Source organism: Astatotilapia calliptera, chromosome 8, assembly GCF_964374335.1.
Source record: "Astatotilapia calliptera chromosome 8, fAstCal68.1, whole genome shotgun sequence".
NCBI lineage: Eukaryota > Metazoa > Chordata > Actinopteri > Cichliformes > Cichlidae > Astatotilapia > Astatotilapia calliptera.
This window is the reverse complement of record NC_137429.1, coordinates 15,118,458-15,135,190: the sequence shown is the minus strand read 5'-3', so window position 1 is coordinate 15,135,190 and position 16,733 is coordinate 15,118,458. Positions and strand designations below refer to the sequence as shown.

Sequence of the window (16,733 nt, the reverse complement as noted above, 5' to 3'; positions counted from 1 at the left end):
TTACTACAGGTGTAGGATCTGGTGATGTACCTGGGACGTCTGTTACTGCAGCTGTAGGATCTGGTGAAGTAGCTTGGGCGTCTGTTACTGCAGGTGTAGGATCTGGTGATGTAGCTGCGGCATCTGTTACTGCAGGTGTAGGATCTGGTGAAGTAGCTGGGGCCTCTGTTACTGCAGGTGTAGGATCTGGTGATGTAGCTGGGGCATCTGTTACTGCAGGTGTAGGACCTGGTGAAGTAGCTGGGGCGTCTGTTACTGCAGGGGTAGGATCTGGTGAAGAAGCTGGGGCGTCTGTTACTGCAGCTGTTGAATCTGGTGAAGTAGCTGGGGCATCTGTTACTGCAGGTGTAAGATCTGGTGAAGTAGCTGGGCCTTCTGTTACTACAGGTGTAGGATCTGGTGATGTACCTGGGACGTCTGTTACTGCAGCTGTAGGATCTGGTGAAGTAGCTGGGGCGTCTGTTACTGCTGGTGTAGCATCTGGTGATGTACCTGGGACGTCTGTTACTGCAGCTGTAGGATCTGGTGAAGTAGCTGGGGCGTCTGTTACTGCAGGTGTAGGATCTGGTGAAGTAGCTGGCGCGTCTGTTACTGCAGGGGTAGGATCTGGTGAAGTAGCTGGGCCTTCTGTTACTGCAGCTGTAGGATCTGGTGAAGTAGCTTGGGCGTCTGTTACTGAAGCTGTAGGATCTGGTGAAGTACCTGGGGCGTCTGTTACTGCAGCTGTAGAATCTGGTGAAGTAGCTGGGGCATCTGTTACTGCAGGTGTAAGATCTGGTGAAGTAGCTGGGCCTTCTGTTACTACAGGTGTAGGATCTGGTGATGTACCTGGGACGTCTGTTACTGCAGGTGTAGGATCTGCTGAAGTAGCTGGGGCGTCTGTTACTGCTGGTGTAGCATCTGGTGATGTACCTGGGACGTCTGTTACTGCAGCTGTAGGATCTGGTGAAGTAGCTGGGGCGTCTGTTACTGCAGGTGTAGGATCTGGTGAAGTAGCTGGCGCGTCTGTTACTGCAGGTGTAGGAACTGGTGAAGTTGCTTGGGCGTCTGTTACTGCAGCTGTAGGATCTAGTGAAGTAGCTGGGGCGTCTGTTACTGCAGCTGTAGCATCTGGTGAAGTAGCTGGGGCGTCTGTTACTGCAGGTGTAGGATCTGGTGAAGTTGCTTGGGCGTCTGTTACTGCAGCTGTAGGATCTAGTGAAGTAGCTGGGGCGTCTGTTACTGCAGCTGTAGCATCTGGTGAAGTAGCTTGGGCGTCTGTTACTGCAAGAGTAGGATCTGGTGAAGTAGCTGGGGCGTCTGTTACTGCAGGTGTAGGATCTGGTGAAGTAGGTTGGGCGTCTGTTACTGCAGCTGTAGGATCTGGTGAAGTTGCTGGGGCGTCTGTTACTGCAGCTGTAGGATCTGGTGAAGTAGCTGGGGCGTCTGTTACTGCAGGTGTAGGATCTGCTGAAGTAGCTGGGGCGTCTGTTACTGCAGCTGTAGGATCTGGTGAAGTAGCTGGCGCGTCTGTTACTGTAGCTGTAGGATCTAGTGAAGTAGCTGGGGCGTCTGTTACTGCAGGTGTAGGACCTGGTGAAGTAGCTGAGGTGTCTGTTACTGCAGGAGTAGGATCTGGTGATGTAGCTTGGGCGTTTGTTACTGTAGCTGTAGGATCTGGTGAAGAAACTGGCACGTCTGTTACTGCAGCTGTAGGATCTGGTGAAGTAGCTGGGGCGTCTGTTACTGCAGCTGTAGGATCTGGTGAAGAAGCTGGGGCGTCTGTTACTGCAGGTGTAAGATCTGGTGAAGTAGCTGGGGCGTCTGTTACTGCAGGGGTAGGATCTGGTGATGTAGCTGGGGCGTTTGTTACTGTAGCTGTAGGATTTGGTGAAGAAACTGGCACGTCTGTTACTGCAGCTGTAGGATTTGGTGAAGTAGCTGGGCCTTCTGTTACTGCAGGTGTAGGATCTGTTGATGTACCTGGGATGTCTGTTACTGCAGCTGTAGGATCTGGTGAAGTAGCTGGGGCATCTGTTACTGCAGGTGTAGCATCTGGTGATGTACCTGGGACGTCTGTTACTGCAGCTGTAGGATCTGGTGAAGTAGCTGGGGCGTCTGTTACTCCAGGTGTAGGATCTGGTGAAGTAGCTGGCGCGTCTGTTACTGCAGGGGTAGGATCTGGTGAAGTAGCTGGGGCGTTTGTTACTGCAGGTGTAGGATCTGGTGAAGTAGCTGGGGGGTCTGTTACTGCAGCTGTAGGATCTGGTGAAGTAGCTGGGGCGTCTGTTACTGCAGCTGTAGGATCTGTTGAAGTAGCTGGGGCGTCTGTTACTGCAGCTGTAGGATCAGGTGAAGAAGCTGGGGCGTCTGTTACTGTAGCTGTAGAATCTGGTGAAGTTGCTGGGGCGTCTGTTACTGCAGGTGTAAGATCTGGTGAAGTAGCTGGGGCGTCTGTTACTGCAGGCGTAGGATCTGGTGATGTAGCTGGGGCGTTTGTTACTGTAGCTGTAGGATCTGGTGAAGAAACTGGCACGTCTGTTACTGCAGCTGTAGGATCTGGTGAAGTAGCTGGGGCATCTGTTACTGCAGGTGTAGCATCTGGTGATGTACCTGGGACGTCTGTTACTGCAGCTGTAGGATCTGGTGAAGTAGCTGGGGCGTTTGTTACTGCAGGTGTAGGATCTGGTGATGTAGCTGGCGGGTCTGTTACGGCAGCTGTAGGATCTGGTGAAGTAGCTGGGGCGTCTGTTACTGCAGGTGTAGGATCTGGTGATGTAGCTGGGGCATCTGTTACTGCAGCTGTATGATCTGGTGAAGTAGCTGGGGCGTCTGTTACTGCAGCTGTAGGATCTGGTGAACTAGCTTGGGCATCTGTTACTGCAGCTGTAGGATCTGGTGAAGTAGCTGGGGCTTCTGTTACAGCAGGTGTAGGATCTGCTGATGAGGCTGGGGCGTCTGTTACTGCAGCTGTAGGATCTGGTGAAGAAGCTGGCACGTCTGTTACAACAGCTGTAGGATCTGTTGAAGTAGCTGGGGCGTCTGTTACTGCAGCTGTAGGATCTGGCGAAGTCGCTTGGGCGTCTGTTACTGCAGGTGTAGGATCTGGTGAAGTAGCTTGGGCGTCTGTTACTGTAGCTGTAGGATCTGGTGAAGAAACTGGCACGTCTGTTACTGCAGCTGTAGGATCTGGTGAAGTAGCTGGGGCGTCTGTTACTGCAGCTGTAGGATCTGGTGAAGAAGCTGGGGCGTCTGTTACTGCAGCTGTAGGATCTGGTGAAGAAGCTGGGGCGTCTGTTACTGCAGCTGTAGAATCTGGTGAAGTAGCTGGGGCATCTGTTACTGCAGGTGTAAGATCTGGTGAAGTAGCTGGGGCGTTTGTTACTGTAGCTGTAGGATCTGGTGAAGAAACTGGCACGTCTGTTACTGCAGCTGTAGGATCTGGTGAAGTAGCTGGGGCGTCTGTTACTGCAGGTGTAGGATCTGGTGATGTAGCTGGGACGTCTGTTACTGCAGCTGTAGGATCTGGTGAAGTAGCTGGGGCGTCTGTTACTGCAGGTGTAGGATCTGGTGAAGTTGCTTGGGCGTCTGTTACTGCAGCTGTAGGATCTAGTGAAGTAGCTGGGGTGTCTGTTACTGCAGGTGTAGGATCTGGTGAAGTAGCTTGGGCGTCTGTTACTGCAGGTGTAGGATCTGTTGAAGTAGCTGGGGCGTCTGTTACTGCAGGTGTAGGATCTGGTGAAGTAGCTGGCGCGTCTGTTACTGCAGGGGTAGGATCTGGTGAAGTAGCTGGGGCGTTTGTTACTGCAGGTGTAGGATCTGTTGAAGTAGCTGGGGCGTCTGTTACTGCAGCTGTAGGATCTGGTGAAGTAGCTTGGGCGTCTGTTACTGAAGCTGTAGGATCTGGTGAAGTAGCTGGGGCGTCTGTTACAGCAGGTGTAGGATCTGGTGATGTAGCTGGGGCGTCTGTTACTGCAGGTGTAGGATCTGGTGAAGTAGCTGGCGCGTCTGTTACTGCAGCGGTAGTATCTGGTGAAGTAGCTTGGGCATCTGTTACTGCAGCTGTAGGATCTGGTGAAGTAGCTGGGCCTTCTGTTACTGCAGCTGTAGGATCTGGTGAAGTAGCTGGGGCGTCTGTTACTGCAGGTGTAGGATCTGGTGATGTAGCTGGGGCGTCTGTTACTGCAGCTGTAGGATCTGGTGAAGTAGCTGGGGCGTCTGTTACTGCAGGTGTAGGATCTGGTGAAGTTGCTTGGGCGTCTGTTACTGCAGCTGTAGGATCTAGTGAAGTAGCTGGGGTGTCTGTTACTGCAGGTGTAGGATCTGGTGAAGTAGCTTGGGCGTCTGTTACTGCAGGTGTAGGATCTGTTGAAGTAGCTGGGGCGTCTGTTACTGCAGCTGTAGGATCTGGTGATGTAGCTGGGGCGTCTGTTACTGCAGGTGTAGGACCTGGTGAAGTAGCTGAGGCGTCTGTTACTGCAGCTGTAGGATCTGGTGAAGTAGCTTGGGCATCTGTTACTGCAGGTGTATTACCCGGTGTAAATGCAATTATTAGTATATGACAACGTGTAAGTGTATAGCTTCAGCTAATTCTCAAATTACATGTATCATAATAATGTATCATAGATAATAAGATATGTGTTTATTTGCTTTTTTGTTGTTTTTGCATTTTAAACCTATTTGGTGAAGCTGCAAGGTGCAAGTTATAAGTAGAAATTACTATAAACAAAAGCATGATAAAAAAAAATAACAACCAAAAATATGTGTATATATTGAATGAAATTTTATGAAGTTTTATACATTAATTTGTTTTACATCCATCATTTTTCATGTACCCAAGGGTAAAGAATTCCCTACCAATAAATATTTTCAGATTGCTCTGGAACAGTATATACTGATTGAATAAAACAAAGCGAAGTCCAACTGTTCACTGTAAAAAGTCTTTGATTGTATGTTTTGTTTTCTGAGAAGCTGCAACCACACAATAGCCAATCCACTGGTTTCACACGAACTTGTGATTGTCACACTGTCTACACTGTGCAATGAACCTGCCTTGACACATTAAGTGTTTCATGGAAAAAGATTTTAAAAGTCAGTTTATTGAAGTATTTGTAATTAAGTATCAAATTAAAAGAATGACTTTTTTGTTTTGGATTTGTAAAATGTAAAAACTAATAAAAACTAAATAATAAAAATCAAAACTAATTTTGTAATGAAGAAAAGAAAGTAAAAAAAAGGATCGACGCAGGTTCTGCACTGACACCATACAATTTGCTTAATTTAGCAGATAAAAAGAATAAAAAGAACTTGGCTGCAGAGTGCATTGGCAAGGGAATGTAGTGTAACAACAGGGTCATAAGATAAGGTTAGACTGTTGAAAGAAAGCACTAGTCAAATTCTTAGATCTGCTTGTGCGTGTGATAAATGGTTGCAGGGAAAACCTGAAGCAGGTGTGCAAGTTATACCTTTATTATTAACACATAATACATGCTTTTTATTTCCCCCCCCCCAAAATAAATTATTTGATTATTAAAAAATAAAGTTTTTATATCAAATAGCATTCTTTACTTTAAAGCCATTAAAAAGTTTTTATTTTTTATGCTTAAAAACGCCATCTGGTGGTGGGCCAGTGCGTGTGTGTGCGTGCGCGCCCCCCCGCGTCTGTGCGAGCTCGTGCACGCGCCTGTGTCTGGGCCCGTCCTTGTCTGTGTGTGTGTGTGTGTGTGTGAAAATGTGTTAAACCAGAGTAAAAGTGATTAGTTAAACTTCTGCTTTTGTAATGTTCAGTATGGCGAGGCATACAGGTTGCATGCCTCGTTGGAAAACTTTATTTCAATTTTCAATCCGAAAAAGGAAAATGAGAATCAAAGTCTGAGTCGCAAAAAACTCGCGATCCCCCAAGCATAAGCTCACTGCAGCTTCCAGCAAAATCCCCTAGGTAAACAAGCAGGGAGACCTCCTGAAAAAAAACCTCCGTCTTTTTTTCCAAAAACGCACAACAAATCCCCCCTAGAATTACTTGATAGGGACCCTTCTATTCCCAAAACTTATATTCAATAACAGGACAAAAACCCCTGAAAAAATCCTTGGTCTTTTTTCGCAAATTCAGCGCCCCGCGGCTCCCACCCAACCCTTAGGCAATCAAACAGGAAACCTCCTGAAAAAACCCTCCGTATTTTTATCCAAAACACGGGCAACAAAAAAACCCTAGAATATCTTGTTAGGGAACCCTCTATTCCCAAAACTTGTATTCGATAACAGGGGGAAAACTCCTGAAAAAATCCTTAGTCTTTTTTCTTCAAACCAGCCCTCTTACTAGCTCCGTCTCAAATTCAGCGCACAGCCTGAAAGTTTTCCCTCGCTCCTACTCGCACTGAGCCGCAGTCAGCCACAATTTTTTCCCTTGTTACTCTCGCTGTATCTGATCCTTAATTATTCGGGCTCTTCGTTTGGAATTTGCGCCGGAGGCCAACTCCGCCTCCGAGGCGTGCCTAACTTCACCCCGCTGCCAATCACATAACAAAGGGGCGGCTCCCCTCGCACCCCGGTTAGCCAATCGGATACAGGTCCTATTTTTATGACCTCCTGCTGAGGTTAAGACTGGCACAGCGCTCCCAGAAGTAGTGATGGTAAATTCAATTCCTTTTAGTGAATCAAAATGAATCGGGTGTTTTGAGTCATTTGAGTCACTGAGTCAGTTGCTAGGAGTGTGCAAAAATGTACATTTTCATGCAAACTTAATTTGTTTGTCTTTTCATGTAAACCCTATTGCTAAGATGAGTGATTGAAAAAGAAAAACAACTCTTTTATAGAGCAAAAAAGAGCAAAAAAATAAAGATTTGTAAAGGGAACATTTATTTTTATTTCAATAGAATATCAATGAAATTTCTGACAGATACAAAATGAAATGTGAATCAACAAAATCTAAAATATAAATAAAAATGAATAAAATTCACAGATTAATGTGTTCAAAAGTACTAGTCCACTTCAAAATTAATTGTCCCTTACAGATTGGCATTGAGGAAAATAAGCTCCCGAATTTTTCCAGGGCTGAGACGGTTCCTCCTGTCTGTAATTGTTTGTCCTGCCTTTGAAAAGATCCGCTCTGATGGAACAGAAGTTGCCACTATGCAGAGTCTTGTCTTCATAGTATCGCAGGTTTTTTTGAAGACAGTGGCACGGGACTTCCACCACTCCAGGGGGTCAGATGTTCGGGAGTGGCTCTGACAGGAATCCTTTAATCTCCAGCATTGCCTCTGTGAAGGGGTTTTGGACTCCTGGCCTCAGTGATGCAACCCGCTCCTCAAAATCGGCCCAAATCACAGGCACTGTCTCAGTGGAAGTACTGGCCTGTGGGACACCCTCTCCTTCCTCTGTGCTGGGTGTTGCCAGTGGCAGTGGTCTTAAGGACCTCAATGCAGCTCCCACAACTCTTGTTACAGCATCTTCTGCATGTCTATCATGTAAAAATGCATACTTCTTGAACCTGGGATCCAAAAGTGTAGCATCTGCAAGCAGGCTCACTTGTTCGATCCCCCCCAGCCGTTTGACAATTTCTGCCATGAGGATGTCTACCATGTTGCGGATTGGCTGATAGATGGAAGGACTTCTCTGTCTGTGTGCAGTAACCCTCTGCAGCCCTCTTGCCATTAAAATGGCTTTTGATCCAGTAACAAACCTGTTGAGGAGAAATAAAGGAAACACTATAGTTCCATGCGTTTTAATGCAGTTACAGCCCCTGCAGTGCAGTGCATTAAGCATATACATTGTCATATAAAACCATTTTACAGTTTACATTTAATTATAAGCTGTTGTAAGAAACATCTTAAATGCTATTATCTGGGAAAGAATTGAAAAATGTGTTTAGGAAAATGTAATGACACAACATGAAATATATATATGTATTATGAAACTATTTTAACATACCTTTCGGCACTCAGTTCCACAGTCACTTCCTCAAAAGGCTGCAGGACCTCACAGGTTTCCTTGACCATCTCCCACTCTTCAAGTGACAGGGTTTGCAGATGTGGATTTACCAAGGCCAGGGTGGAAATGAGGGGATCCTTCACTTCTGCAATCCGCTTCAGCATGTAATAAGTGGAATTCCACCTGGTTGGCACATCTTGCTTCAGTCGTAGTTGGGGCTGTCACATCTGCTGCTGTGTCTCTCTCAGTTTAGCAGAAGCCACGGTGCTGGGCCTTGACACAAATGCTCCCATGTAAGACTGCCTCTGTCTTCTTTTTGCTGATTGTTGTCCTTGCCCTGCTGTGTGTGTGCTTGTGTTTTCTTGCTGAGTACTTATTGATGTGCTGCTGGAATAAACAGGTGATGTGACCGCTGTTGATAATGCTGCTGTTGAAGATTGTTGCTCCTGCTGCTGGCCGCTAGGTTGTCCAATGGTAGTAGCTGGGTTTTGACTGTGCTGTTGTTGTAGCATAACTGTGGGGTGCTTGCTGCTGAGATGTCTTCTCATATTTGATGTACTTCCCCCTCGAAAAGACAAAACTGTCTTGCAAATGTTGCATTGTGCGTGTGTTGCACTTTTCATTTCAAAATGCATCCAAATATCGCTTCTTCGATGACTATCCATTTTTCCTCGTATCATTATTTCGTACTGCCGGCAAACAACACCGTAGTACCGCCCCCTTGCTAATGCACCTTAACATTGGTTGCTAACCAAGAAGAAGAAGCTGCGAATCGGGAGGGAGGGGGTGAGTGAGTGATTCCTCTATGCTACGATTGACCCTGTGCACGAGAAAATGCTAACTTCCTGGTTTGAGACCTGATGTGGGGTTGTACATTTCGGGTAGCTTTACTTTGCGGTCAATCGCTACTGCGAAGATATACTCCAAAATCATGTCCAAAACTCGAAAACGGAAAGATCGCGTTAAGTTACAAAGAGCAGAAGGTGGGAACACTCACCACTGTTGTGTCATAAAAAATCGAATGATCAATTTTGACGTTTAAAGAGTTTAGATCGATCAGTTGTTTACATCACTCAACACAAGCAGAACTGCATTACTGCAGCAGAAGACACATCGTCCACATTCAGAAACACATCTCTGTATAGTGACTGGTCTTATGATTTAAACAGGTTCAGCATTCAAACTACAGGTGAACAATAGTCAAACCAGATGTTTCCCCCTTTATGTCGATATCAGCTAGTCAAGTACACACCTACACAGCATGTTAACAAACCGTGAAAAAAGCCACACAAAAAATGAATGATTGCTGGTAACGGTTTCTATACATTAGTATTTACGAAGGGTATGTTGTGACTTACCTTCAAAATTACAGTGGTCCCTCGCTAATAACGTGGTTCACCTTTCACCTCGCTGTTTCACAGATTTTTTTAGTGCAAGTTTGCACGTTTTTTTTTTACGTCTGTTACAGGAAAAATGATTCTATGTTTCTTTACCTTCTTTTAAATGTACAAAGATGCCCTTTGTCTATGGTTAGATTAGTTTAGAATTATCCTTTTAGACTTTCCCAGCAGACATATTGTTTTGGGACATATTGTTTTAGATTGTTTTATCTCTCACAGCTTTCTCCCAGCTCTCTGCTGACGAGACTAGCGCCACATATGGAGTTGTTTATTTTATCTGTTTATTATTTTTCTTATCCTGTTCTCACTGTCTTTTCTATAAAAAGTGCCAAGCCTCTGTTCACGACGTGAGTTGTTCTCAGCAGCTCACCCGTGTACACGTTTAGCAAAGAAAGTAACTTTGTCTCATTGTGTCTTTATTTCTCCTGGGTTTTTTACATTGTGTCCTGCGTCCTTTTGCACCGTCAAAAAATAAAATTGGCTACTTGATTTCACCTATCCCTGGTTATTTTTAGAACATAACACCTGCGATAAACGAGGGACAGCTGAGAAATATAACATTTGAATCCCTTTTCTCTTTTGCCCTGAGGCGAGGGGAAAAAATATCGACAAGTCGATGAACATCATTTACAGATATATTGGGTAAATGTCCAAGACATCTATAGAAATGTAAATCGCCACTTGATTCATTCATTTGCTTAACTTGTTTTGGACCGTAAACAGGGCGTGAATAGGACACCAGAAACAAAGCTCCCCACAGGAGTTTCCGCACGGGAAGTAGCATATCGTTAGCTTCATAGCATAAGTGCCTAAGTCATTGACTTAGTCAAATGACTTAGGCAATTATGCTATGAAGCTAACGATATGCTAACGTGTAGGGCTGGGCGATATATCGAGTTTTTTAAAAATATCGATATATTTTCATACGAGATATAAGATGTGACAATATCGTTTATATCGATATAGTCTATGTTACGTTATAATTATACTTGTGGAGCCGCAAACTATACTTGTGGAGCCGCAGGTTTGCCTCTCTTTCGTCCACTTTTGTCTCTAAGCAACGTTACTCGGCCTCGCCTCTCCTTCACTGAACCCAACTCCCCCTCCCCCATAGCTTCACCTGCAGGCAATGACAAGATGAAAGCGGAAAATCTCCGTTAGCGAGTTACCGTGCGTGGGGCTGGATGGCGTCAACATGTTAGCGAGCTAACCACGCTAACGAGCTAACCGCGCTAACGACATGCAGCCCGGAGGGGCTGCACGGCCTAAAATCCTTTCCTTTTCTCAAAAATCGACAGTGCGCCTTATGTATGAATTCTGGTTGTGCTTACTGACCGCGAACCGATTTTATGTGGTACACAGCGCTCAGCAATCTGTCAAAAAATGTTTTAATATGACTTTGCTAAGCTACGGACCTGCACCGCTTGATGGATTGTCGGAGGATAACGGCTACCGAGGAGGAGCCTCGCGGAGTGATACGTACTGTGTGTGTATAAGGACCACAAATGGCACCTGTTCAGAGACGTAGTGCAGCTGTGAAATCTGTCTCTTTGTTATTATGCTCAGCGTCTATTAGTTTACATTTTGACTGCACAATTGTGAGCTTTTTGTTATGCACAAAAACAACATTGTTTTCTTTTATTTATGGACCATGATTATTTAATAAATGCTGATAATAAATAAATAAAAGTGCCCGTGTGACATCTGGGACACAGTGTGACTAAGAACTCTCTTTTTGTTCTTAACTTATGGCTTTTAAAAAAAAATCGAGATATATATCTTATATCGCTATCCAGCTAAAAAATATCGAGATATGAATTTTGGGTCATATCGCCCAGCCCTACTAACGTGCACATAGTCAATTCAGCACAGGAAGGGAGGGGGTGAGTGAGTCAGTGATTCGTTCAACTTGTTTGAGCTGTGAGCCAGGAGGGAGGGGGTGAGTGATTCAGTGATTCGTTCAACTCGTCTGAGCTATGAGCCAGGAGGGAGGGGGTGAGTCCTGAGTGATTCGCTTACTCTACGATTCAGCACAGCAAGGGAGGGGGTTAGTGAGTCCTGAGTGATTCGCTTATGCTACGATTCAGCACAGCAAGGGAGGGGGTTAGTGAGTCCTGAGTGATTCGCTTATGCTACGATTCAGCACAGCAAGGGAGGGGGTTAGTGAGTCCTGAGTGTTTCGCTTATGCTATGATTCAGCACAGGAATGGAGGGGGTGAGTAACTCAAATGTGCTGTTAGCATGTTAGCTGAGCGATGCTACAGTGAACCAAGGAGCTATTTTCTTGATGTGAGGTTTCTACTCAGGGTTTTTTCTTCCAGTTCAGAGCAGAAATGCTTTTGTTAAGAAACTGGCTGTTGTTTTTTCCCCCTACAATTTTAATTATAAGCTAGATATATTTCTACTAATGGAATTAGTTTGATAACAGCAACAGGGATGAGTCAGTGAGTCAATTGGGCTTGTGAATCATGATTCACGAGTCAGTAAAGTGATTCTCAAGTATTGAACGATTCGTTCACGAATCGAACATCACTACCCAGAAGACATCTGACTTCTGTGGCATTATTTTTGTGCCACTATTCTGAGCGCACGTAAAAAAGTTTGCAGGTGCATGTGTTGTATTTTGAGGAGAAATTTATTTTGAGAGAAGAAAAGCTGAATTTGAGTGAACAAAATTCATTCCTGCGTGCAAAAAATGTATATCAGTGTTTGCTATTATCTACACACACACACAATAGCAGCCCCTCTCGCTCAGTTTTTGCATTTGCGCTCGCTCGCAATGTGATGCTTGCGCTCTTAACATTTCTGCCCGTGCGCACTCAACTCTTTCTCTAAACCATTATATTTGTGCCACAAAACCAGCCAATCCCAGACTTGGATGCAAAAAAATCTGATTGGCTGTTCTGGTCTCCAATCAGCTCGAAATGATGAAATGCAATATCCCAGAATCCATTTCGTCCAAAACTCAATCGAGGCAGTGGTGGAGGAACACAGAGTGGCGGAGTTTGAAATATTACTCTTTCTGGGTCACAAAATAAACTTTTAAGATATTTTCATGCGAGAATGGTGCTGTGTAAACTTCAAATATCTGCTCGATTCATCAAGACATCACATATTTGCACAATTGCTCTAACGTTTTCTAACGTGGTCACTTGGGTTAAACATAATATATAAGGCTGAACTGACAAAAAAATCACAGACTACACCACCAGGTATTATAGGAAAAACCATAAAGCCTTTGAACTAAAACAAACGCTGTTGTGACAGTGATGTACACTGTCTTGTTGATATACAGGGAGTGCAGAATTATTAGGCAAATGAGTATTTTGTCCACATCATCCTCTTCATGCATGTTGTCTTACTCCAAGCTGTATAGGCTCGAAAGCCTACTACCAATTAAGCATATTAGGTGATGTGCATCTCTGTAATGAGAAGGGGTGTGGTCTAATGACATCAACACCCTATATCAGGTATTGTGCAGAATTATTAGGCAACGTCCTTTCCTTTGGCAAAATGGGTCAAAAGAAGGACTTGACAGGCTCAGAAAAGTCAAAAATAGTGAGATATCTTGCAGAGGGATGCAGCAGTCTCAAAATTGCAAAGCTTCTGAAGCGTGATCATCGAACAATCAAGCATTTCATTTAAAATAGTTTTAAAAAGGTTGCAAGAAGCGTGTGGAAAAACCAAGGCGCAAAATAACTGCCCATGAACTGAGAAAAGTCAAGCGTGCAGCTGCCAAGATGCCACTTGCCACCAGTTTGGCCATATTTCAGAGCTGCAACATCACTGGAGTCCCCAAAAGCACAAGGTGTGCAATACTCAGAGACATGGCCAAGGTAAGAAAGGCTGAAAGACGACCACCACTGAACAAGAAACACAAGCTAAAACGTCAAGACTGGGCCAAGAAATATCTCAAGACTGATTTTTCTAAGGTTTTATGGACTGATGAAATGAGAGTGAGTCTTGATGGGCCAGATGGATGGGCCCGTGGCTGGATTGGTAAATGGCAGAGAGCTCCAATCCGACTCAGACGCCAGCAAGGTGGAGGTGGAGTACTGGTTTGGGCTGGTATCATCAAAGATGAGCTTGTGGAGCCTTTTCGGGTTGAGGATGGAGTCAAGCTCAACTCCCAGTCCTACTGCCAGTTTCTGGAAGACACCTTCTTCAAGCAGTGGTACAGGAAGAAGTCTGCATCCTTCAAGAAAAACATGATTTTCATGCAGGACAATGCTCCATCACACGCGTCCAAGTACTCCACAGCGTGGCTGGCAAGAAAGGGTATAAAAGAAGAAAAACTAATGACATGGCCACCTTGTTCACCTGATCTGAACCCCATTGAGAACCTGTGGTCCATCATCAAATGTGAGATTTACGAGGAGGGATAACAGTACACCTCTCTGAACAGTGTCTGGGAGGCTGTGGTTGCTGCTGCACGCAATGTTGATGGTGAACAGATCAAAACACTGACAGAATCCATGGATGGCAGGCTTTTGAGTGTCCTTGCAAAGGAGGTGGCTATATTGGTCGCTGATTTGTTTTTGTTTTGTTTTTGAATGTCAGAAATGTATATTTGTGAATGTGGAGATGTTATATTGGTTTCACTGGTAAAAATAAATAATTGAAGATATCCCCCTAAAATAGCTAAAACTAAAAACAAACTAAAAACTACTTCCAAAAACATTCAGCTTTGATATTAATGAGTTTTTTGGGTTCATTGAGAACATGGTTGTTGTTCAATAATAAAATTATTCCTCAAAAATACAACTTGCCTAATAATTCCACACTCCCTGTATATGTATGATTTGTATCACCTTCATGTTTCTAAACCGATATCATGAGCAGCAGCTTTCACAGCTGTGGCTCCAGCAAACATCAGCTGATACTAGAAATTAATTTTAAATAAATTATAACAACAGCTTATCAAGCTTGAACGTGCTGCTGTTGTTGTTTTGCGCAACATCCGCTTATTTCCTGTTTCTGGCACAAAGTGGGAGATAAACAAACAAGAGAGATGATCAGCTGATCATTGATTAGTTTCGTGATTGAAGTAGCAACAGGAGAGAGAGGGAGAGAGAATGAGGGGAGAAGCGGCAGCTGTGCAGCGTAAAGAAAAAATAACTCCAGCTTTGTGTCTTTTTTTCAGTCTAGCTGGACGAATCGCATTCCTTTTCCCCTCAATATGGATGTATTGTAATTGGTCCAGCCCAGAGTTGATCATGATGAATTGGCTAATCCACCACCTTCCATTGTTTATACCGTTACAAAAACAAACAAACATAAAAATGCAAAATCACCATCGGCCCATCGGGCAAATGCCCGATATACCCAATGGCCGGTTCCAGTCCAGCTGTGCGGTCAGCTGGTGGGTAACAGGCATCTCCAAAAACGTTAGAGCACTTATGGAAATATGTGATTTCTTGATGAACCGAGCAGGTATTCGAAGTTTACACAGCTACATTCTCGCATGAAAATATCTTAAAAGTTTATTTTGTGACCCAGAAAGAGTAATATTTCAAACTCCGCCACTCTGTGTTCCTCCACCACTGCCTCGATTGAGTTTTGGACGAAATGGATTCTGGGATATTGCATTTCATAATTTCGAGCTGATTGGAGACCAGAACAGCCAATTAGATTTTTTTGCATCCAAGTCTGTGATTGGCTGGTTTTGTGGCACAAATATAATGGTGTAGAGAAAGAGTTGAGTGCGCACGGGCAACACATTGCGAGCGAGCGCAAATGCAAAAACTGAGCGAGAGGGGCTTCTATTGTGTGTGTGTATGGATAATAGCAAACACTGAAATACATTTTTTGCATGCAGGAATGAATTTTGTTCACTCAAATTCAGCTTTTCTTCGTGTAGCCGGATGGGCTACTCGCCCTTCTTTTTCTTTCTTTCTCGCTCGCTCTACCACCCTCGCTCTCTTTCCGCTGCACTCGCTCCTTGTATCGTGTGATTGGGTTAATTAGGAACCCACCTGCATATTGATTACAGGGTGGTGTTTACCTGTATAAAGGGAAGCCGTTTTTTTTTTGTTGGATCATTCCTCCTTCTGGTGCGATACAGCAGTAAATGCTGGCCTATTGGTTAATTTACCGATACGATCGGATTGTGTGACTGCTACAGGTAGGCCTCCTTTCGACCTCTGATTTCTCTCAAAAGTCGGTAACTAGTAGTCATAATTCTGCGGCCTGCTACAGCGCGGCTGTTTCTCTTTTCTTTACTCCAGCTGTGGTGGAGAGACGCGTGAGTTGCGTCCACTGTACAGTACAGCGCCTCCAGTCTTGGGGTAAGCCGCTTATATTATAGCTGCTAGTATTTTTAAATTAGAGAAGATTAAGGTTATCTTTGCCTTTTTGTTTGTTTGTAGGGTTTGATTGCTGCCGCACCCTCTCAGGGACCAACTGCCTGATTTTAAGCAAAGAGTCGAGACGCCTGCCTAGCTGCTGTCTTGTCTTGCCCTGTTTCATCTTGTGTTCCGATCTGTTGGCCGTCCAGTTTTGTTCCTGCTGCTGGCCTCGCCTCGCCCCTGGGGGCTTTTGGTCTCATGCTAAGCCCCTTTTTTGGACTATCGTTTTACTCCAGCTTTCGCGGCTAGTCGGGGCGATCTTCAGCTGTAAATTGGGCTGGTGTTACAAAAACTGGTACCGCCTCTCCCAGATGTGGAGAGCTGCGCGAGACTGAGTAGGGCTACGGACAATCGGAACCAGCACCAGCTGTGGGCTGGCTCGCAGAGTACGAGTTTTTCCAATCTGTGCTCTGTGGTGTGTATGTGGGTGTGTTTTATTGCAGGTCTCTGTTTTTCTTTTAATTTCTTTTTAGTATATAGAGAGCCTTTTTATGCCCCATGTTTTTATCCTTTTTAATGTGTATATCTTGTGCTTTTATTTCAGTGAACTGAGGATCTACCAGCGGCCGTGGGACCTTAGGTGGTGGGGTCGTTTTCCACACTTTTGTTGTACAGCACCAGGTGAATAGACTATAGTGGGGTTTTTTTGTGTGGTTTTCTTTTGGTCCACTGCTGCTGGTAAGTCCCAGTCGTATGTTTATTTTTTTGTAATTTGGGACTCTATTTTAGACAATTAGTGAGCTGTCTTTGTTATTTTGTTTTTATTTATTTTTTTAATAAAAAATGGTGTTAATACATTGAGCCGGCCTCAGTGTGCAACCCTGAACCTGTGCAAACATTGTTTTTTTTTTTAATTACATTTCATTTCTAAAGTTTATATTTCCTGGGGGCTAGAATTCCCCCCAGGTGGCGTTTTATTATTTCTTTTATAACCCTGCCGACCACTTGGTCACATTCGCTCAAAATAAATTTCTCCTCAAAATACAACACTTTTTTTTTACAAATTTTTTTTTACATGCACTCAGAATAGTGGCAAAAAAAATAACGCCATAGAAGTCAGGCGTCTTCTGGGAGCGCTGTG

General features: G+C 44.4%; 1 protein-coding gene across 1 annotated transcript in view; it reads right to left on the bottom strand.

Moving 5' to 3' along the window:
* Positions 1–14,682, bottom strand: part of LOC113014385 (uncharacterized) — a 51,254-nt gene extending 36,572 nt beyond the window's left edge. The window contains exon 1 of the mRNA XM_080305740.1: positions 14,631–14,682. Within this exon, the coding sequence (XP_080161866.1) occupies positions 14,631–14,682 (52 nt within the window). The remainder of the gene's footprint in view (positions 1–14,630) is intronic.
* Positions 14,683–16,733: the final 2,051 nt, after the last annotated feature.